Source organism: Neofelis nebulosa, chromosome 2 (genome assembly GCF_028018385.1).
Source record: "Neofelis nebulosa isolate mNeoNeb1 chromosome 2, mNeoNeb1.pri, whole genome shotgun sequence".
Classification (NCBI taxonomy): Eukaryota; Metazoa; Chordata; class Mammalia; order Carnivora; family Felidae; genus Neofelis; species Neofelis nebulosa.
The window spans coordinates 178,402,997-178,424,454 of record NC_080783.1 but is presented as its reverse complement, the minus strand read 5'-3'; the positions used below and the strand labels follow the sequence as shown (position 1 = coordinate 178,424,454).

Below are 21,458 nucleotides of genomic sequence, written 5' to 3'. Positions count from 1 at the left end.
GTGGTCTGAGGGGTGGGGCAAGGCAGGGATATCTTGAACATTATTGGTTGAAATGGATGCCAATCATAAAACGAGCCTTGGCATCCCTCCCCTTTCGCTTCCAGCAGGCCTTGCGCGCGCGAATATGGCGGCGTCCAGGTGGAGGTCTTGAGGAAACTAAGTCGGGATGGCGTTGGCGTCGGGGCACGCGAGGCGTGCACTGGCTCGCCCTGGGCCGCTCGGTCTTGGGGGCTGCGGGACCCCGACACGCGGGGCGTACGAGTGGGGCGTGCGCTCCACGCGGAAGCGCGAGCCTCCTCCCCTGGACAGGGTGTACGAGATCCCTGGACTGGAGCCCATCACCTACGCTGGGAAGATGCACTTCATGCCCGGGCTGGCGCGGCCGGTCTTCCCACCCTGGGACCCTGGTTGGACGCACCCAAAGTTCCGCCGCCCAACCCCGATTCACGAGCAGCCGCTGTACAAGGATCGGGCCTGCTACGTCTTCCACCACCGTTGCCGCCTCCTCGAGGGTGAGACCCTAGGACCAGCAGGAGGGACCTTGTTCCTCCGCCCAGCACCGACCCCGACCCTCTGTGGCCTTAGTCAAGACCTTGAAACTTTGCGGGGCTCGGTTTCTTTTGCGAAATGGGGCCGGTAGTGATTACGTCTTCTGAGGGTTTCAGGGTTAAGTGGGATGTGAAGTGCTGTGCTTGTGTGAGCGAATATTAGGTTGAGTGGCGAGATGAAAAGACCTGGTTTCTGCCCTAGCCGTGCCTCTATCTAAATCTCAGTCATTTGGGGCAAGTGGCTGAACCTTCCAGAGCCTCTCTTTTCTGTGAACTGAGTAGTTTTGACTAGTTGGACCACATTGACCTTTGCAGCTCTTAACACCCTGGACACATAACTACATTGAAGAAATAGGTGGAGGGAGTTTATAGTGGAAAGTCGTAGCTGAAAGCGTGCTTAATCGCCTGGCCTATGGCCTCATTTCCCAGGCTTGGTGAATGTAACAGAGAGGGATGTGATTTGCCCAGAGATGCCCTGTGGGTTAATAGTGAAGCCAGGGCTACGTATCTGGTTTCCTAGATCAGTGTCCTTTGTCAAAGGTCAGAGCTGAGGTGTTCTCAAGGAAGGGATTTGGACCTAAAAGCCATCTAGCCTATTTCCCCCACCTCCCCACCTCATTCTCACTCAGAGCAGGTCAGAATGACTGAGCTGAATGAAACCAGTCTGTGTGTCTAGAGCAGTACCAGAAATTACTTTACAGGGTCCGTGGGGGTGGGAGGGCTTCTTTTATTGAGTCACTTTCCATATATATATATATATATATATATATATATATATATATATATATTTTTTTTTTTTTTTTTTTTTTTTTTTTTTTAAGTTTATTTTGAGACAGAGTGCCAGCGCGTGGTGGGGGGAGGTGGAGAAGTGGTGGGCAGGGGGGTGGGCAGCAGAGAAATAGAGAGACACAGAGAGAGAGAGAGAGAGAGAGAGAGAGAGAATATCCCAACCAGTCTTCTCACTGTCCACGCAGAGCCAGACTCAGGGCTTGAATTCACGAACTGGGAGATCACGACCTGAGCTGATATCAAGAGTTGGATGCTTAACTGACTGAGCCACCCAGGTGTCCCCCCTTTCTGTATTCTTGCCTGTTCTTCCTTAGTCCCCAAATTACTGTGCAGATTCTGGTTCTAAAAACACAAAATGGTCAGGTTCAGTGGGAGCAGTATTTTCCAAGGAGTAGTTAAGAAACAAAGACCTGGCAGGATTTTCGGACTAAGCCAGAGAATAAATCCTTGATTTGACAAAAACTTAAGTCAACCAGCCAGTCTCTTAAGCCCATCAGACCCATTCCTGAAAACTGACTTTACAGCATCTAAACACTTCCATTGCCCTACCAAGGTGTTATGATGGACCTCACAAGACTTGGTACCCTTGAGTGACCCCGGGAACATTACCAGGCTTTAGGGTAGACAGACTCACGTTGTCCTCCCCACCATCACTTTCGGGGTGTGTAACTTGAAGTAAATTCCTTAGTCTCTGAGTTTCATAAAATCCATCCTATAATGGATTCCAGATGGATCTCCTCCATTCCATAAAATCACATCCAACTTGTAGATAAAGTACCTGGCACAGGTAAACAGTGATGCTCAGTAAATGGCATCTGTAATTATTACATATTATTCGTATTCTAGTGAACCGTAAAAATCTCAATTTTATTTATTTATTTTTTTTTTGAGAGAGAGAGAGCGAGCGGGGGAGGGACAGAGGCAGAGAGGAGAGAGAATCTTAAGCAGCCTCCATGCCCACTGGAGAGTGCAGCAAGCCCATCCTGGGACTTGATATCATGACCTTAAGATCATGACCTGACAAGAGTTGGATGTTCAATCAACTGAGCCACCCAGGTGCCCCCAAATCTCAATTTTTTTAATTAAAAAAATTTTTTTTTCTTAAATTTTTTCAAGTTTAAGAAACAGTGGCGGTGTCAGAACTAAAATTCAGGTTACCTGACTCCCACTCAGGGCTTTTTCTGGTGCACCACAAAATCCAGAAGTTACATTTTTAAATGTTTGTATTTCTCAAGGCCTGCAAGGCTGAAAGTGAAAAGTCCCATTGCCCTTATAACATTTCATTTATTAGCACAAAGGAAATTGCCTGAAGGTGTCTCCCCCAAAGTACCCTAGGCTCCATTTAATCCCAGACATCGCTTTTAAATGAAGATCTATCTCTGAAACAGTGGTGTTTTCCCATCTGGGATGAGTAGCCTGCTACCCAAAGCAGTCACCAGCCCACTGTCATGGGCTTTTCCGATCAGGGATTTTGGTGTGGGTTAATAGAAGGGATCTAGGATTTGAAATGTTGGCATCCGTCGATCTAGTCCCAGAGTCTAGAGTCTGAATCTTGCAGGCAACAGACAGACACTTTCCTGCAAGATTTAGCCTTACGACCCCAGCCATCTTAGCTGCTGTTTGAATTCCTCCTGTGCAGGCATCGACTGCCTCAGTCAACTGTTGACCATCCTTAGGTAGGCAGTCATTCCTGAAGTTGAGTTGAAATTTGGTGCTCCTGGCGTTCACTCTTATTTTAGTTCTGACTCCTCAGATGTCACAGTACAAATCCTGTCTCTCTCAAGACAGATGTTTCCCTAAGATGCTATTGGCAGACTTAAGCAATTCTTATTGAATCACCTTTTTTGGTTTTTTGGTTTTTGTAACTGATTACCCCAAAGGTGTAAAGCAGGCCCTGTGGCTAACCAAGGCCAAATTAATAGAAGGCCTTCCCAAGAAAGTGCTTAGCCTTGTTGATGATCCAAAGAACCACATAGAGAACCAAGATGAACACATTCTGAATGTGATCTTTCACGCCCGTCTTTGGCACTCCACTGAAGACACCCCCAAGAGAGAGACCTACTGGTGAGTTTCCCCCAAGTCAATAAGATTTCCAGTCAGTGGATCTTGGGAGTCAACCTGTTGCTTTACATCTCCAAATGTTTCTTCTTTCCTCCAAGCCCAGTCATTGTGGACAGTCTGATACAGCTGTGTAAATCCCAGATTCTCAAGCATCCCTCTCTGGCCAGGCGGATCTGTGCCAAAAACTACACGTTATCCACCACCTGGAATCGAGGTTAGTCATCTTGGTCTGTATTTTATCTTTCTACTTTTAGCCTGACTACCAGCTCACCACCACCGCCTCTATACCTGTGCTCATTTCCATCCTTCACAGACCAGTTTGTAGGCTCAGACACCTCCTCCTATCATTAGCCACAGGCCAGTCTTTTTGGTTTTAGTCACTTTTTCCCAAGACTTAATTCAACCATATCTATCTATTGAGTGCCCATGAGTGCCTAAATGTTGAAGATAAGTGATGAAGCACAGTCTATCTCTGCCTTCACAAAGCTCATACTGGATTGCAAGAGCCTTCTTACCCCATTCATGCTTTCTTCCTTTTCCAAATCCATTTTCCACGTAGCTGCCAGAGTGATCTTTCTAAAGCGCACTTCCCTCCCCTGTTTCAGATCCTTAAGTGTCTCCCAGGAGCTTAAACCATTTATCATAGGATCCAGAGCTGCTGTGATGTGGCCACCACCTAGTCTTTCTAGTCTTACCTCCTTCTCTGCTACCCCCACCTTCAGCCCCATCCCCGGGCCAAATTTTTTTTTTTAATTTATTTTTTTAACATTTTTTATTTATTTTTGAGACGGAGAGACAGAGCATGAACAGGGGAGGGTCAGAGAGAGGGAGACACAGAATCTGAAACAGGCCTCAGGCTCTGAGCTGTCAGCACAGAGCCCGACGCGGGGCTCAAACTCACGGACCACGAGATCATGACCTGAGCCGAAGTCGGCTGCTTAACCGACTGAGCCACCCAGGCGCCCCTATCCCCGGGCCAAATTTACACTTCAGCCACCTGGAGCTTTTTGGCATGAAACTTTGACAGCTTTTGCACTGTGCTGTACATTCTGTGTGGAATGTTCTTTTCTACTTTCCTCCTTTGGTTAAATTCTACTTGTCTGCAAGGCCCCAGCCCCCTTCCTATGTGAATGCAGAGATTAGCTAGTTCTCTTCTGTGCTTCTTATGCCAATCATGCCTATTTTTATTAGAGCATGTATTATACTGTATTGGAATTCTCTAATATCTAATATCTGCCCCACTAGACTGAACTTCTGATGGCAGGGACCTTGCCTTATTCATTTTTGTCTGCAGTGCCTTAACAGTTCATGGCACATGATAGGTGCTGACTGAAGGGATGGGCGAATGATTACCACGCTGAGGGGTTTCAGGGATGTTCAAAGCACACCAGTGTTGTGATTGGTGGAATTCTGGAGCAGGGAAACCAGCTCTGGAATGATTTTAGGATTTTCAGGACATCTACTTGGTCAGGTTTCTCCAGCTTGCCCCTTTGAGTATGGACTTTCTGGCACGGAGTCAGCTTTGCAGAGGTAATGGCACCACTAAGGAAATTAGTGATCCTCATTAATAGAGGAGTACTTGTTGGCCCATCATCAAGTATTACCTCTAATTAAACTGCCCCATTTGGAGCTGTCACTGGAGGAGGGATGTGGAGGGAATTGAATTGGAAACCACACTAGAGTGGTCTGTGGGGAGAATCTAAAACCCAAGGTTAGGAGAGGTCCGGGCACATTTATCTTCCTTGCAGATTATATGTGAGGAAACAGGAAATACTTTAGGAAACTCTTCTTGAGGTGTGGGTATGATGTACTTTAACAAGCAGATCAGAGTTTATCCATCCACAGATGTAGTATCCCTGTTTTACATACCCAGTGAGGGAGACCACATGCTAATTATATGACAGCGCTCTTGGCCAAACCAGCTTTTAGACATAGAAGATCATTACCCTTGATCTGTTACCATCACATTATGATTTGACTGTTTCTAAAAACCCAAAGCAGAGGAAGATTTGCCTCCGTGGAGAATCTTCAGGAGGCCATTCTCAGGGAGGCATTCAGGCACATTTTGCCTGGTGGCAACGCAGCTTCCCGTGGGGATCTCCGTGAAGGGCATCCGCACATGTTCACAGTGGCAGGTTTGCTGATTCGTCCGATGCGAGTTTGTTTCCTCATAAACTTGTGTCTCCATGTAGCAAATATGCTGATCCGACCTAGGTGAGGCTTTCTGACTGGCACAGTTTTTTCACTGTCAGCTGTTGAAAACAACTTGGCCCTTTTCTGGAGTTTAATAAAGCCTTTCTCCTCAGCCTCTGGTCTCAGTCCCTCTCCCTCCCTCCCTCCCTCCCTGCCACAGCACGCTCTAGTCACCTGGATTTGTCTCCTTAAACTCTGCCGTGGAGGAGCACACTTCTGTGCCTTTGCACAGGTTATTCTTCCTTAACCAAAATGTTTTTCCTTCCCTTTCTTTGCCTGGGCCAACTGTTAACTAACCAAGGGCAGTTTTGCCCTCTAAGGGAGATGTGGCAAGGTCTAGAGACATTTTTGATTGTCATGACTTGAAGAGCGGGGAGGTCTGCTGGCATCTAGGGGGTAAGGGTGAGGGATGCTGCACAGGACAGTTTCCCTCACCGAAGAATTATCTGGTCCAAAATGAGAATAGTGCCACAGTTGAGAAGTTCTGCTCTTATCCATCCGTCAGAAGCTAGTTTGAAGGCACACCACTTTCAGAAGGATTCTCAGACCTCTGAGAGGAGGCCGGCTTTCCCCACCTCTACTGTCTCTGAATATGGCTCATACTTTTGTATGCACCTTACCTGGTGAGCTTCTTGAGAGCAGAAGGTAACTGTCATTCATTTCTGGGTCTCCAGTGTAGAGCAGGTGCTTGGAAACATCTGTGTGGGGCAGCCCTAACCTATAGAGCCTGCTGGGCCTCAGGGCTCGTTGGCCAGGGAACACAGGAAGAAGAGTGCATCGATCGATCCCCTTCTCAAGAATCCCCGGGTTAACATTTAACCAAAGTTTTGTTTTCTGCAATTAGGCTGATCAGCTAGGACAGCAGTAAGACTTGAGCATGGCAGGGTGAAGGCTCTAGACTTGGCTGAGCTGAGGTAAGGCTTTAGACCAGGGTAGACTAATTGTCTTTCTCCCCTTGTAGAGTCTTTTCTCCTTCAGGTCCGTGGTTCTAGCGGAGCCCGACTGAATACCAAGGATCCGCTGCCCGCCATCGCCTCCAAGGAGGAGGTTGAAGCTACTAAGAATCATGTTCTTGAGACTTTCTATCCCATATCACCCACTATTGATCTTCAGGAATGCAATGTTTATGATGTGAAAGACAACACAGGTAAACGTCAAAGCCTTGCATTTCCAGGAAGCATGGAGATGAGGGTCGTGCTTTTTCTGAAGGGAAGGGATATATTGAATGCTTACTAAGTCTGCGCTGGGTGCCTCATGAGCATTTTCTCCTAAGAGCCATGTAGCAGCCTTTGTGCCAGGTACTGTTGTCCCTATTTTGTAGTCAAGGAAACGAGACTCAGGGAGGTTAAGGGGTTCAGTTCAAAGGCTGACTTTGCTTTTGACCTCTGAGAGGTAACTGTTGCATCAGAGTTGGAATGGGTATCTTTGGGGGGCCTTTTGGCCAGGCACCAGGTGTTTCCTTTATTCACATGTCCCTTGAGAGACACCCTTCTCTCTATGCACCCTGTAAACTCTGGCCAACATTCTGCTAGGACTGAGGAAGCCCCACAGGCCTCAAATGGGGCTGTTCATCTAAGCTCCATCGAAGAAGGCATCACCATCTCCCTAGGCAGCCAAGACAGAAATGAGGGTGTCAGGCTGGGCAGGCCCGCTGTTCGTGCCATCCAGTCCGTCCCTGTGAGGTGTAGTGTCTTCCTCCCAGCCTCCCGTCATCTCCACAGTGACAACCTCCAGCAGCCCCACCCACTCTCAGCCAGCCTGTTGCCACAGCCTCCCAGCTGGCCGGTCTGACCTAGGCTATTTTCTGTCAGTCCCTCTGGTTCCTGGTTCCAGAGGCACCCTTCTGAAGCAGATTCCGTCCTTCCCTCCATGCCCACCTCCCTGTTGCCTGTTGGGTAAAGTTGGAACTCCTCAGTTTATCACATGAGGGCCTCCAGGCCCGGCCTCGGCCCCTCTCTCCAGCCACCAACCTTACTTTTGTCTCCCCCATACCCCGCAGACCCTCCGTTATTCCAGCTGCGTGTAACACGTGGAGCCCTTCTCACCAGAGGCTCCGGCACGTCCTCTCCCTGAGATTTGTGACCATCCACCTCTTTTTGCCTTCACCTCAGTAGTTCATCTGTCATAGTTCATCTTCGGAATCGCTTCTTCCCAGAAATGCTGTGAGGTCTTCCAGCGTCGTCAGAGGCCTTTCATCTGTCCTCCCCCCGCCCCTGGCTCACCCCATATCTTCACATGTCCTCCGTGTAGAGATGGTCACTTTTTCCGTCTGCTTCCCCTCTAGACTGAGCCTCTCAAAAGTAGTGGCAGGCTGCACTTGGCTGCTGTTCTGGTTCATGTCTCAGGCTGGGCGCATGGGGAGGGCCCACCGGAAGTGCCCACGGCAAGTCTTGTCTGTCTGAAGCAGAGCTTGCCTCTGGGATTTTCTTTTTTCTTTTTCCCTTCCTTCCTTCCTTCCTTCCTTCCTTCCTTCCTTCCTTCCTTCCTTCCTCTTTTCTTTTCTTTTCTTTTCTTTTCTTTTCTTTTCTTTTCAGAGAGGGCACAAGGGAGCAAGGGGCAGAGAGAGAATCCCAGGAGGGGCAGAGAGCAAGAGGGGGTGGTGAGAGAGAGAAGTAGGGCTCCCCCGAAGCAGGACTTGTGCCCACCTGATGCAGGACTCGAACTTATGAACCCTGAGATCATGACCTATGAGCCGAAGTAAGATGCTTAACCTACTGAGCCACCCAGGCACCCACCTCTGGGATTTTCATAGCCAGTGTCTTCCCGGCCTCTTTCTTCCTCCTTTTTACACCTGCTTTCACTGAGCCAGATTACTTGTTCTGGAAGCTGCCAGCCTACCCAGGGTTTACTCCTAGCAGTGCAGGGGATGAGAATGATGGCCTGGCAGGGTTGTGTGGCTGGGATAACAAGGGCTAAGCCTTGATTCTCAGTGCCAGTGTTTGCAGCTCACTTGTGAGGTGTGAAGTGAGTTACTTATTGCTAATAATAAAGTGTGGAGTTTCGTAAACGATTTGCTTTTAAAAATATAATTAGTGTAGATTTCAGGTTTCCTTCTACTGACATCATTGTCACCTATGTGCTTGAATGGGTGAGAAAGGGGTGTCGTTAGAGCTAGCATGCAGGAATCACCTGGCACAGGTTGGCAACATTTTCAGTAAAGAGATAGTAAATAGTTCAGGTTTAGCAGGCCACAGATGGTCTCTGTGACAACTACTCCATAGACACTGTGTAAATGAGTGGACATGGCTACGTCCCAGTACAAACTTTATTTTCACAAATGGGAGGGGCCGGATGTGGCTGGCAGGCTGTAGTTTGTCATCCCCCGAGCTGTAGGGATAACATCTGCCTTTACTGAGTCTGTAGTGCCTGGCACGGAGCTAAGGTCGGGTGACATTCCTCAGGCTTTGGGACAGGCCGATCATCCTTTCCACCCCTCCACATGATTATGTACCTTGCAGGATTCCAGGAGGGCTATCCTTACCCCTATCCCCACACCTTATATTTCCTGGAGACAGCCAGTTTACGACCACACCGCCTTCAACCAGATCACCTGCGGGCCAAGATGATCCTGTTTGCCTTTGGCAATGCCCTGGCTCAGGCCCGGCGCCTCTATGGGGTATGTATGTGGAGAAGACCTCCAAGGTACTTGACGTGTTGTTGGCCTCCTGCTTACGCTGCTCACGGAAAGAAGGGAGGCACAGGGGGGATTCCTTGCTTGACTGAGTAGTTTCAGGGAGAGGCACTTCCACTCACCCCACAGGGGTAAACTGACATCTGTTGGGGGCCTACGGTGTGCCTGTGTTTTTACATAAGATACCTCATTTGTTGATCAAAATAGCCCACAAGGTTTCTTTGTCATCCCCATTTCCCAAGTGATGCCACCAAATACAGCTTGTCCAGCATTACACACAGTGAGTGGGGGAGAGAGGACCGGAACTAGGTGCACCCAGCGCCTACAGCTTCAGTTACTTGTGCTCTGGGACGCCGCCTCGGTTCTCTGATACCAGACCTGGAGCACAAGGCTCCTTTGGGCAGGAGGAAGGAGAGCGGTAGAGGTGGTGCAGACCTGCCTGCCAAGTGAGGGCGGGTTCTGGGGACCCAGATGCCATTTGGTGATAGCCCCTTGATTCTGAGAGAGTGTCTCAGACCTGGATGGTGTAACGTGCAGGCTGAGTAGTTGTCCCACAGAGCTAGCCCCCACATTGGTGAGAGCCTGGCCTGGGAGCAAAGGCCTCCCGGGAGGGAGTAGGGAATGGCAGTAGGGGATTCCCTGAGCAGGCCCAGGTCACTGGATCCTGGGGAGTCGGGGAGGGGGTGGGATGGGTGTGTATTAGGAGGAGGGCTGAGAGTTGCTGCCAGCTCCCAGGTCCGAGGCCCCCCCAGAGGAGTGAAACTCACAGTGTTCTGTTTCCCATCCTTCTTGGTCTAGGAACTAGGTGGGTTTGTGGAGGTGTGGTTAGCCAAATGAGATAGGGAGTGGAATGGACCTTGCCTAGATTGAACATTTGCCACGTGCCAGATGTTTAGTTAGGATTCTTTGTGTCAGTGTTTCTCAAAGTGTGGTCGTGGATTAGCTGCATGAGCATCATCTGGGAACTTGGTGGAAATGCAAAACTGCATCAGAAACTGGGGATGGAATCCAAGTAACCAGTGCTGTGAGAAGCCCTCTGGGTGATGCTGGTTTAAGCTCAAGGTTGAAAACCACTGCATTGTCAGATCCCTGTAGCAACCCCCTGGGCAGATACGGTCAGCTTCATGTTACAGATGAAGAAACTGAAGCTCAGGGAGGCTAGGTAACTTTGCCAGTGTCACACAGCTAAGAGATTAGCCACTGTCACATCTTCATGTGACTTTCCAATCCTTGAGGGTTGTTGTCTTTATTCCCATTCTCTGACTGCATACTCATGAAGGCTCTGGACGGTTAGGTGACTTGCCCAAGATCCCACAGCTGTCGAGTGAGGAAGCTGGCATTGGAGCCCTGATCCCTCTAGCTTCAAAGGACATGCTGCCTCTCGACTCTGGGGCCGGGGAAGGAAGCAGACAGTCACATGCCAGGTACCAGGTCTGCAAGCTCGTCATAGCGTCTGTGCCAGCTGTTGCCAGCAGAGCCCGGGTAGCAAGGCTGACGCTAATTGCCGCCCAGTTGGGTAGGAGAGGGGACCTCCCCACCCCCTCCAGGTACAAATTATTCCTGGGGATGTGAAGTTGAGCAATTATGGGAAGAGCCTCCATGTAAAGGGTAAAATTGCTGAGAAATTTATGTACTACCTGCAGTTTTATTGATCTGTAGAGGGAGATAAGAGTCAATACAGAATTCTCAGCTAACACTTAGAGGTACTTTTCTTTTTATTTATTTCTCGTGCAGCTAAGAACAGGTATTTCTAAGGCCAGCAGTCCCGGTGTGGCCCACACTGAGGTCTGACATTAGCTATTCCTAATGTCGCATTCAGCCCGGAGGGGTGAACGTAGGCAGCATTTTTGAATCCAGGATGCTCTGCTTCATGGGGCTTGCCCGTTGGATCTCTGTCCCGTGGGTAGTCGTCACCAAACTGGACTCTGCGCGAAGTCTCAGTAGTGTGAACATAGAATTTATCATCCCTGCTGGGACGCTACCAGGGGTGCAGAGAGGTACTAGTGTCAGATACAGTGGGGCGCTAGGTGTCAGTCACGATGGGGTTTTAAGTGATTTCGTAGCTTGGGCTCTGATCCTGGCTCACGTCTCGTGGGTAACCTGGAACAGATTATACCACCTCTCTGACCCTCATCTGTGAAGTGGGAATAGACTGCTAGAATCATGAGATTACAGGTGACTCTATGTAAAACTGATATAATGCCAGGCACGCGAGAGGCTTTCAGTAACTGGTTGCTGCTGTTCTTATTATTACCGAGGGGCACTAATTGAGAGAGCATTAGCAAATGTGTTGACTGGGGAAAACCTGGTGCCGACACAGTGCTGTGGACACTCCAGGAATCTGACACGTTCTGGAGTTGCGTCGGGAGCACGAAGCCCAAGTAAGGCAACTAACTGCAGGCTTAGAGCATTCCAGGGTGCCAGGCCCTCAGGAGCAAGGCAGAAGTGAAAAGTGAGCATGCCGGAGCGTGGGCCAGTCTGCGTTCGGCGCCCCACGTCTGTGTGACTTCAGATAAGTCACTCGCCTTGCTGAGTCTCGGTTTCCTCATCTGTCAAGTAGAGTGAGAACTGAGTGAGGTTATATATGTTCACTGACCCTCCGGGTTAACGTTCGATGGAACTGATGTCACTGCCGTTTCCATCACGTAACACCATGGGTTTGAGGGATTTCTTAACTTCCCAGCTCACCTTCCTGTACTCTTGCCGCTTGCCCGGTCATCACCTCCCAGCGGCAGGGATTATTCCGTGTGCTTAACCATGAGCTGCCACGTCAGCAGAGCCAGGCTGGGGGAGGGAGGGCTGGCCTCGTTCTGGATGGTGCCCTCAACTTACTCTGTTTTCATGGCCCCGTGGTGGAACCCTTAAATGGGAGCAGACGTTTGTTGTAAAGGCCGGAACTAGAAGCCGCCTGTTCTGTGCCGTTCTTCACACCCCAGCGTTTCTGGTTTGATTTACTTGTCCCCTTTTCCTCTCAGAGTGACACTAAAGTTTTGGAGCAGCCGGTAGTTGTGCAGAGCGTGGGCACCGATGGACGTGTCTTCCAGTTCCTGGTGTTACAGCTGAACACCACAGACCTGGCCTCTAACGAGGGCGTCAAGAATCTGGTCTGGGTGGACTCAGACCAGCTCCTCTATCAGCATTTTTGGTGTCGCCCAGTGATCAAAAAGAAGGTGGTGGTGGTAAGTCCAGCCATCTCCAGTCTTGTGATTGGATCGGGGCTGTGACTCAGTTTCCCCAGAGTGAGCCAGGGGTAGAGTTGAAGGGATGCTTGCGAGTGGGACCCTGGCTTTAGGAACTTCCTGCCCAGGATCTCTACCTGGAGGGCTACTTTAGCCCTGCCTGTCACCTAAAATGTCACCTTCCACCCTGGGCTCTCCCTGGCTCTCCCCTCCCGCTTCCCCCGTCCCCCTCCACACCCGGCTCCTCACGGCACCCTGCGTGCCCAGCTGCTAGCCTGGGGTCTTAGTAGGAGCTGCTGCTTTTGTAAAGGAGGCTTCTCCCCCCGCCCCCATTTCTTTCATCTGGCCATCCCCTCCTTGTCCTTCCAGGTTTAGCATAAGGACCCAGCACCCCACTGCCAGCCTCACTTAAGTGTCTCGGGTGGGTCCCGTAGCCCCCGTGTTTCCCCCATCATAGCACAGTCCTGCTGCTGTGCTGCAGTCAGCTGTTTGTAGCTTTTTCTCCTCCATCAAACTGAGCTCTAAGCTCTTCGGAGGCAGGGCCTGTGGACGAGGCATTCATTCCTAGGACACGGGATTCTTCCGGTGGCTCATCACTACCACACCTCAGTGCTCCCCTGGCAGAGTGTAGGCCTGCTTCCTGTGCAGTGGGCGGCGGCGGTGTCTAAAATTAATGCTGTAATGTCAGGCGGTGATAAGCACTCTGAAGAGACAAGAGCGCATCAGGGGCTGCGAGAGAGCAGAGTAGGGGTGCTGCTGGGTCTGCGGCTGGGGGTCCCGCATGGGCCTGAGCAGACGTGCTGTGTGGAGCTGGTATCGGCCCCTCCAATAGCATCGGTGCGGCAGCCGCACAGTTACGTCTCTTGTACCTGTCGGTGCTGCTTCTGCCCTGTAAACACCTCCCCCGTCTGGGCCCTTCTCTTTGGCCCCAGACTCCGTTATCTGTCACCTGCAGCCACACCCGCTACCCCTGCACTCTCTGCCCTTAACCCTGCTCTCCTTCTCGTCTCTGGGTCCTCCCTTCTAGAACACTGACTTAGTGCCAGACACATCCTGGTTGCTCACATGGCTCCTCGGTGCCTGTCTAGTTCAGCTCCTAACCCAACCCCGCCCCCTAGCACAGACCCTGGGCTCCAGCCTCGCCCTTCTCTTCCCTCCTCTGCACTGGCACATGTACTCTCTGTGAAGCCGCCTGCCTTTTCTTCTGCCTTTCTGGCCCACTCTCTTTGCCCTTTAATACTCATTCATACCTGGTCTCTTCCATGTATGGGAGTCAGTGAGTCATCTCCCCTGCTTCCTGAGCATCATTTCCCTACTGCTGTGAGGCCTGTCACCGCTTAGTGTCCCTGTTCGAACACCCAGCCGCAAGCTCCTTGAGGGCAGAGCCAGATTCAAGCCTCCGTTGGGTTTCTAACACTGGGCATAGGCCCACTACAGGAGAAGGGGCCTGATCTGTGTGTGTGGATTAGTGAGGGATTATCGTCCCCCGGAACGAAAAGGGTCAGCAGACCATTTGTTCCCCGTGGTTGAGGTGAGAGAGATGAGGCGTGAGGGCGGTGCCCACTGACGAACTGGCTGAAAGCACTATGAGCGCATCACGTCCACCAACCCAGCCCCTCCGTCCTCTCTTTGTGCCAGCTCCCTGGTGCCGCTTCTTGGTCCACGAGAGGAAGAGACTGGGATTATCCAGGTCTGAGGGTTTACATAAAACCGACCTTTGTTTTCATTAAACCTAGTAGCAGGATCCTAATGGGCTGTGTTTTTTCCAGGAACCTGTTGGGCCGACTGGTTTCCAGCCAGAGACATTCAGGAAGTTTTTAGCTCTGTATTTGCATGGTGCCGTGTGAGCCAAGGACCACTCTGAGTCTGAAGCCCCCTTGCCCCTCCCGTGGAAGATCCCGCATCCAGGGCAGTGACTGCCCAGAGCCTGAGTGCTCCCTTGTCCCCTGGTCTGGCTGCCAATAAAGAGCCCTTGAGAGGCACTGGGGCCTATGCCCGGTGTGGGGTGCTGTCAGAAGGGTCGCCTGTGGCTGCGTGTAGGTGGCGTCCTGAGCAGGTGCGGTCCTGGGAGCCTGACTGCCTGACCCTAAGCTCAGCTCTGCCCGTGGTCCATTTTGACTTTAGAGAAGAGCCTTTGTCTCTTTGAGTTCACCTTCTTCACCTGAAACTTGAGGATAACGTGACCTCCTTGTTCTGAAGACTGTAGATGGTGTGCACCTAGCATCTGCCACGTAATAGGTGCTCTCTGACACTTGGGCGATCTTACGGGACTCCTTGAATTGTGGGCTCATTCCATAATGACTGCGGGAAATCTGAAGAGAGTATTCATTGTAGGTTTCTCCTTAGCATCCGGGTTAATGGAATACATCTGTGGTTCAGCTGGCCTCTATTCACATAGCATCCAGGTCCTGCTCTGGGCCCGGCACCTTACACACCGCATCCTATTTACTCCTCACACATCTCTTGCAAGGTCATTGTTTCTGTATTCACGAAAGATGCTGGGTGCCTACCGTGTGCTGGGCAGTGTTCTGGGCCCTCAAAATAAGGGACCTCAGATAGTATAAGGTCACCTAGGTCACACAGCTGGTGGTGTGGGTCACCAGGAAACTCATCGAGACAATCTGCAGGTGAGTTTGGGGAGGGCCTCAAGGACTAGCACCTTTGGGGAGTGGTGGCGGCATTGCTGTGCAGAGGGGTCTGAGCCCGGTGACGGCACCTGAGGTCTCGGCCGGCTCCCAGTTCTGTGGGTGGCAAGGAGGTGAGCCTTTCTTCAGACGCCACTAGTCTGTCGCCATCATTGGCTGGCTATACACGGCTCTCCTGCGTGGCAGAGACGGGTTGGGTAGCCTCCTTGGGCAGAGTGCAGTTCCCAGAGGGACTGGGCTGAGAGCCGTTCGCCACGGAAGCAGGTGGGCCTTCCCTGCTGCCTGCCAGAGGGCCTCTGGGGAGCGAGCTGGAGCAGCGTCACCGCCACCAGATCTGGTAAATGGTGAAGCGGGACGCCAGCCCTGTGTGTCTGGCCCCCAGGCTCGTACTCTGTCCGCTTCGCAACTTGCCTTCTCGGCTTGGTGGGATGGTGGCGACTGCTTTGAAGCCAGGCTGGGTGGGCCGAAGCCCCTGGAGTCCGGTGGGAGGCGGGGGTGGGGGCAAAACCAGCCAACTCGGGCGTGGGAAGGAGGCTTCGAGTCAGCAGAGGCGAGGCCGCCAGTAGATGACCTTGCAGCTCAAGGACTGCCCTGGGAGAAGCCGGTGCTGCAGGCCGGGCTGGGTGGCGGGCCCTCCTCACAACCCACCTTCGGTGAGCAGTCCTAGCAGCTGGCCTTGGTGTGTCCCCCGTGGAGCTCAGAGCTAAGCCCTGGGCGCCCGCTGCGCTCTCAAGTCCCACGCACCTGATGTGCAAGGCAAGGCAAGGCAGGCGGGACTTGGTGGGTTTTATCCTCCCCCCTACAAATGGGGAAACTGAGGCTCAGAGTATGTATAGTGTGAGGAGCTAGAAAGCTCCTATGTGAGGACAGCTGTCCTTTCCACAGAGATGTATCCACTTCTCCAAATCTCAAATGCCTGCTTCCCTCGGCCTCACCACCTGCATCCAGGGTGGGCTTGCTGCCCAGAGTTAAGAGCCAGCCTGTCAACAGGAGCGCAGCCCCTTCTAGCTGTCACCCTCCCCCCGAAACACACGTGTGCGTCCATGGGTTTCCTCATCCCCAGCTGGGCCACCACGGAAGACTAGGTCAGGACTGGGGGCTGAGCCCTAAGGTTCCCCACTACAGACCTCTTCCAGGGGCAGTCCAGCCCATTTTATAAATACCTGTTGTGTGCCTGGCCTCGTGCTGGGAACCAGAGACACAGAATGAGCCCTGGTCTCTGTTCTCCAGGAGCTCCCAGTTTGCTGGCAGACACTGACAGAGCAGTTGGCCTCTGGATCCACAGAAACAGGAAGTTGTGAAGGCCACCCACCTGGGCCCATAGGTGACAGCATGCAGGGGAAGGTGCAGGGGTGACTACTCCACAAACATCCGGTTACTCCATGAGAAACTGGGTGCCTGCTTGGCGATTCTGGGGACACGGAACACTTGGATGTCGGCTCCAGCTTTGAGGAGCCTAGCTGCTGGGGGCCACAGGCTGAGGGGTGGTGTGGGAAGGTGCTTGGTGTTCTTACCCTATAAGCAGAGGTGTGCAAGGAGGTGCAAAGCAGGATCCCACTGCAGGCTGGGCCCTTTCCTCCCTACCGGGGCCCGCATGACCTGGGTTTGCTTCCAGCTTGGCACCCCCATACCGTGGCTCCCACCTGCCCGAGTCCTGCCTGGGAATCCCAGGTGGCGGCAAGGGTAACAGGTGGCTGCTTGCTCATCACCACCTCCTTTGCCCAGCACTGGGTTGGCACGTGGCAGAGGCTCCATGCTGGTGGAACAGAAACTTCTTCAGAGCTCTGAGTGCAGGTCAGTCCCAGCCTGAGTATCCTCTTCCAACGGTGAGGGCTGCCCAGTCGTTCAAAGGTGTCTGTGCTGAGGAAGAGCCCAGAAACCTGATTCCAAGCTGAGGGAAGGGCAAAATGCAAGCTTCTAGATCCTCCCATCACACCCATTTGGACTCTGCACCCGCCCCCCCCCCCCCCCCCCCCCGCTGCCCCATAGGAGGAACAGTACCACTGATAGCTAACATTGCTGTTCGTACTACGTGCAAGGCATGGTCTAAACCCTTCACAAGAGCCACCTCATCCTCCCAACAACCCCAAGAGGTAGGTAAACCATTATTCCCATTTATAAATGAGGTAAGCAGGGCACAGGTAGAAACTAACTCGCCCATGGTCACAGTAAGTAGCGGTAAAGACAGGATCTGAAATTGGCAATGTGTGTCTGGAAGGGTCAGACCATGTAGAGATGTACTGAGCCTACGACACTTTCCCTCCCCTTCTGCGGGCCTGGAGCAAGGTCCCCAGAGCTCAAGGGAAGCAGCAAGTCCTACTTTCTAAATGTTCAAATGCCCCTGTCCCGCTGCTTACCTTGCCCCACCCAACCACCTTCCAGGATGCAGCATTTGGGAAAGGCTATTGTGAAAATCCTCCAAGGGCTTCCCCTTGCCTTGGAGGGAAAGCAGAACAAAAACACAAAACTGAAGCTCTGTGGGGCCCCCAGCCTAGGACCAGTGAATCACTCCACCTGAGTGGCAAAGCCAGGTGTGGCTGCCGCCCTCAGGGCCACAACTGGCACTGGCCAGTGCTGATTCTCCTTGGGAAACACCAGGAAACTTTTCTACTCCCTGAAAAATACATTCTGGCAGTGCCCCCCAAATATTTTGACGTGAGACTGATGTCTCCCTTCCCAACCCACCTTCCCCAAAGGCCACTGCAACTCTGCACAGAAAACGCAGAATTCACATGCCCAGGAAAACAGGGAGGACAACCTGAACACAAAACAAAACCTTGTCATGCACCAGGAACAGAAACTGTGCCCAAGCAGTCCACCTCGCATTTTGTAATCAGTATAATAAACTCCCACCCACGTTTGCCCCCAAACATGTCAGGAAGGGCTGCGGAAAAAAGATGTCCCTTTAATAAAACGTTATCAACATATATCGTACACAAACTACAATGTATCATAATTACTTTTTTTTTCCTCTCTTAATTCAGAACCAGACTACAAGGTAAGAAAAAACACAGAAACAGCTACAATGTTCCCAATAATCCGCACAAGGTCTTTTTTCAGGCAGATGGTATCTCACATAGTATGATATACATGGATCAGGAAGGGGAGGGAGGAAAACAAACAGCAGCTACAGGGGAGCAGGGAGGAGGGGCTGTAAATGTACAAAGAATTCGGGTGTCTTCAGGGCAAGACACAGAGGTTCGATGGGGGTAGTGAGGTGAGGGAGGCCATGAGTCACCCCTCCTGGGAGGGGACAGGCTCCACTGTCGCATTTGTCGGTTTTTGAAAATAAAAACAGGACCGGAAACAGCACGTCTGTTTGGTTGTTGGTGTCCCCCGCCCCCCCAACAGCTATTCCAAAGTCTTTCCATCCAGTTCCAAGCGTATACAGAGCAATTCTGGTCAATTCCCATCTTTGAAAAAGAAGCAAGAATCAAGAGAAAAAAAAAAAAACAACAAAAAACAAAACCCAAAACAAAAGGAAACCCAAACTCCAGCCCTACAGTGCCCGCACACACGAGCACACACGACGAGGACGATGCGAGCCAGGGCCACGGGGCGAGAACGCGGGGGTCACGGTTGCCATGTCCCAGGTCATAGCCATCCTGTTGGGGGCGGCCTCCCCCACTGCGCTCCGTCCAGGCCACCACCCAGCTGGCAGGATTCTCGCTGGGAAGACTGGGGTGGGGGCTGAGGAGAGGGCTGGAGCGGCAGGGAGGCCGGGCAGGGGAAGGTCCAGAAGAGAGAGAGGAGGAAGCAGTCCTGGGAACACAGTGCATGCCACCGGGTCACAGCGAGTCTCCGCTGTGGCGGAGTCCTGAAAGCGGTCAGGTGGTCTGGCCCCTCGGGCCACATACGGGAGGGGGTGGTTCTGGGGTCCCAGTTGTGCAGCTGCTGAGGCCACCTCGCCGGGAGAAACCAAGCGAAAACAAAACAGGTTCCCACCCCTTGCTTGCCCATCCGCACAAACCGAAAACCCCAAGTGGAGAAAGGGGACTTTCTTGTCTCTTTCCAAAAAAGGCCTTTTGAAAGAAACCACCGATTGTAAACTGCCCAGTTTATTATTATTATTATTATTTTTGGATGGCTACAAAGACAGCGTGAGATCTCACACCTAGACTAGCTTTCCTGGTGGAAGGGCTTGGGTACAGACAGACAGCAGGGCTTTTTTTTTTTTTTTTTTGGTCCTTTTTTCTTTTTTTCTATTTTTTTTTTTTTTTTAAAGAAGAAAGCAAAGAGGTTGATTGGGGTGGGGTGGGTGTGGGACTTGCTAGAAGCTTCCATTTTTAAAAATTTTTCCCCCCAAAAAACCCCCCTGAAAACAAATTAAAAAATCCCAGTAACGGTAAAACCCCAAACAAACAAAAAAAACAACAAAAAAGTGTCATGTACATAAAAGGTCCTTTTGGGAAAGGGCAAGGGGTGGGATTTTTCTGGTCATTGACTTGAAATATATTTTTATTTTGAGTTTTGTCCTTCATGTTTTATGGAATAAAAAGTTTGGCCTTTTTATTGCATGAAACTAAAATTGGGACAGGTGGGGGGGACTGGAGGAGGAGGGTGGGGGCTGAGGGGGAGCAGGGAGATGCCCCTCCCCCAGCTCCTGGGTAATGACACCTCACTTCTTCTTGCATAATTTCTGGCATCTTCCCGCCTGCAATGCCGGCTCTCTCAGCGTCTCGGAGAAGAGGAGGGGATCACACGCTCATCGTCATGCTTGGAGAATACTGGAAGGGGAGAAGCAGAGACAGGGCCATGAGGGCCAGTGTGGGCTAGATTGGGCCAGTCTGGGAGCGTGCCTGGGTGGGGAAGCCTGCGAGGGCTCTGCCGGCTCAGCACTAGACTGTGCCCACCCCCGCATCGTGGGAGCTCTGGGGGCTGCTATCACAACTCGCCCCCCCCATCCCACCCCTCTCCCTTCTCAAATCCCCTCTTCCCAGCTGAGGAAGCAGCCAACACTGCCCTTCCCACACAGCTGCTTTCCTGCAGCTCGCCCAGGGTGTCCTGGGGGGAGCTAGTCTGGGGTTCTCAGAATCATGACGTTATTTCTTCATACGAGAATGTAAATAGAAGCCAGGCCCTCTGCGTGGGGATCCCAGGAAATCTCTGGTGGTATGAACCTTCCTCCCCAGGACAGACAGAAGTGGACCCCCTCAGAGTCCCAGTGGGCCAGAGCCCAGGCCTCCTGAGTCCCAACCCAGGGCTTTCCCAGCCTGGTCAGCTTTATCAGTGTTGGGAGGCGATGTGCCTCCCTGTAGAGGCCTCCAGAAGGTCCTGGCAGTGGTCGGGGTGGCAGCGGTTGGAGGCCATGCGGCGGGGAAGAGAGGGCCCTGCACTTTGTACAGAAAAAGGACCAAGGTGAAAGCCAGAGGCACAGCTGTTGGGACACCAGCCTGCCAGGCTGGTCCTCGCCAGCAGGCACCACAACTTAAGTAATTTAGTCCCCGGCCCCAGAGGTAAGACGATGATCCAGGGACGAAACTGGGGGGAGGGATAAATGCAGCACTTACATTGTCATTCTGGAAGGAGTGGAGGAAGTTCCCTCCTAGCTCACCATCGTCTCGAGGGGTGCCTGGAGGATTGCTAATGCCACTTATGTTGTTAGGAGAATTCTGGGGAGAGGAGAGACGAGGTGAGCCCCAGAGCCCCAGAGCCCCAGAGCCCTGCCCACCCAATGGGAAGAAAGGCTTTCTGGGGCCTCCGGGCTGGGGCAAGGTGGATGTGATCAGGGAGGAACACACAGAACACACACTCACTTTTGGAAGTCCATCTATGTCACCTGACCCTGGAAGGAAGGAAGGAAGGAAAACCTGGATTCAGTTTGTTTGTTCTTCCGTGGCTAGGTCTCCAAAGCCACCCAAATCCCACACTATTTCTGTGCAGACGATCTTCTGTCCTGGCTGTATCTCTGGGGATCTTCCTACGTGCCCAGCCAAGGTCAGTGGGGTAGACCAGGCCCGGCTGAGCCAAAGAAGGCTGCTCGGGCAGGGTCGCGCAGGGTGCAGCATGACCATGGGGCTGGCGCCTACTTACCTAACGATCCGTTCATGTGGTGTGGTTCCATGCCGCCCATGCCTCCCATCGGGCCGTCCGAGCCTGGACCCATCGGAAACTGGGGGAGAAGCACAGGGCGTGGTGGCTGAGTGGGCCCCAGGCCCTCGGCACCCCTCTCACGGGCTCCCACACCCAGCTACAAAGGAGCTGTGCCCTCAGGGAGCTTCCATCTGGTTGGGCTCCTCCGTCGGGCACACCGCGTGGCTATCTGATGCCGCCAGGAGGCCGGAGCTGGTTCCTCCCCTTGGCTCTCGGAATTGGGCAGGGCAGGGGTATCCTCCCTATGCTCCAAATGAGGAAACAAGCCCAGAGAGGGAAAGACACCGGCCCAAGGTTACACAGTGTGGTTCTGGGACAG

The 21,458-nt window shown here is 52.2% G+C and overlaps 2 protein-coding genes across 11 annotated transcripts in view; one reads left to right on the top strand and one right to left on the bottom strand.

Moving 5' to 3' along the window:
• The first annotated feature begins 107 nt into the window (after positions 1-107).
• MRPL37 (mitochondrial ribosomal protein L37) lies at positions 108-14,392 on the top strand. Its single transcript, XM_058695746.1, has 7 exons — positions 108-512; positions 3,218-3,401; positions 3,497-3,612; positions 6,553-6,738; positions 9,050-9,207; positions 12,198-12,401; positions 14,171-14,392. The coding sequence occupies exons 1-7, from the start codon at positions 167-169 to the stop codon at positions 14,246-14,248; spliced, it is 1,272 nt and encodes a 423-aa protein (XP_058551729.1). The 5' UTR covers positions 108-166; the 3' UTR covers positions 14,249-14,392.
• Positions 14,393-17,931: 3,539 nt separating this feature from the next.
• Positions 17,932-21,458, bottom strand: part of SSBP3 (single stranded DNA binding protein 3) — a 164,757-nt gene continuing 161,230 nt past the window's right edge. For all 10 annotated transcript variants that reach the window (XM_058695757.1, XM_058695773.1, XM_058695765.1 and 7 more), the window contains 4 exons: positions 21,080-21,158; positions 20,803-20,831; positions 20,557-20,658; positions 17,932-19,773 (listed from right to left, as the gene is read on the bottom strand). In XM_058695757.1, coding sequence (XP_058551740.1) covers positions 19,744-19,773; positions 20,557-20,658; positions 20,803-20,831; positions 21,080-21,158 — 240 coding nt within the window. In that variant the 3' untranslated portion in view covers positions 17,932-19,743. The remainder of the gene's footprint in view (positions 19,774-20,556; positions 20,659-20,802; positions 20,832-21,079; positions 21,159-21,458) is intronic.

Excerpts from the sequence above, each read along its gene's own strand:
- MRPL37 (XM_058695746.1), top strand. The coding sequence starts at position 167 with ATGGCGTTGGCGTCGGGGCACGCGAGGCGTGCACTGGCTCGCCCTGGG. Across the intron at positions 513-3,217 it reads CCGTTGCCGCCTCCTCGAGG|GTGTAAAGCAGGCCCTGTGG; the intron begins GTGAGACCCTAG and ends ATTACCCCAAAG. Across the intron at positions 12,402-14,170 it reads TCAAAAAGAAGGTGGTGGTG|GAACCTGTTGGGCCGACTGG; the intron begins GTAAGTCCAGCC and ends TGTTTTTTCCAG.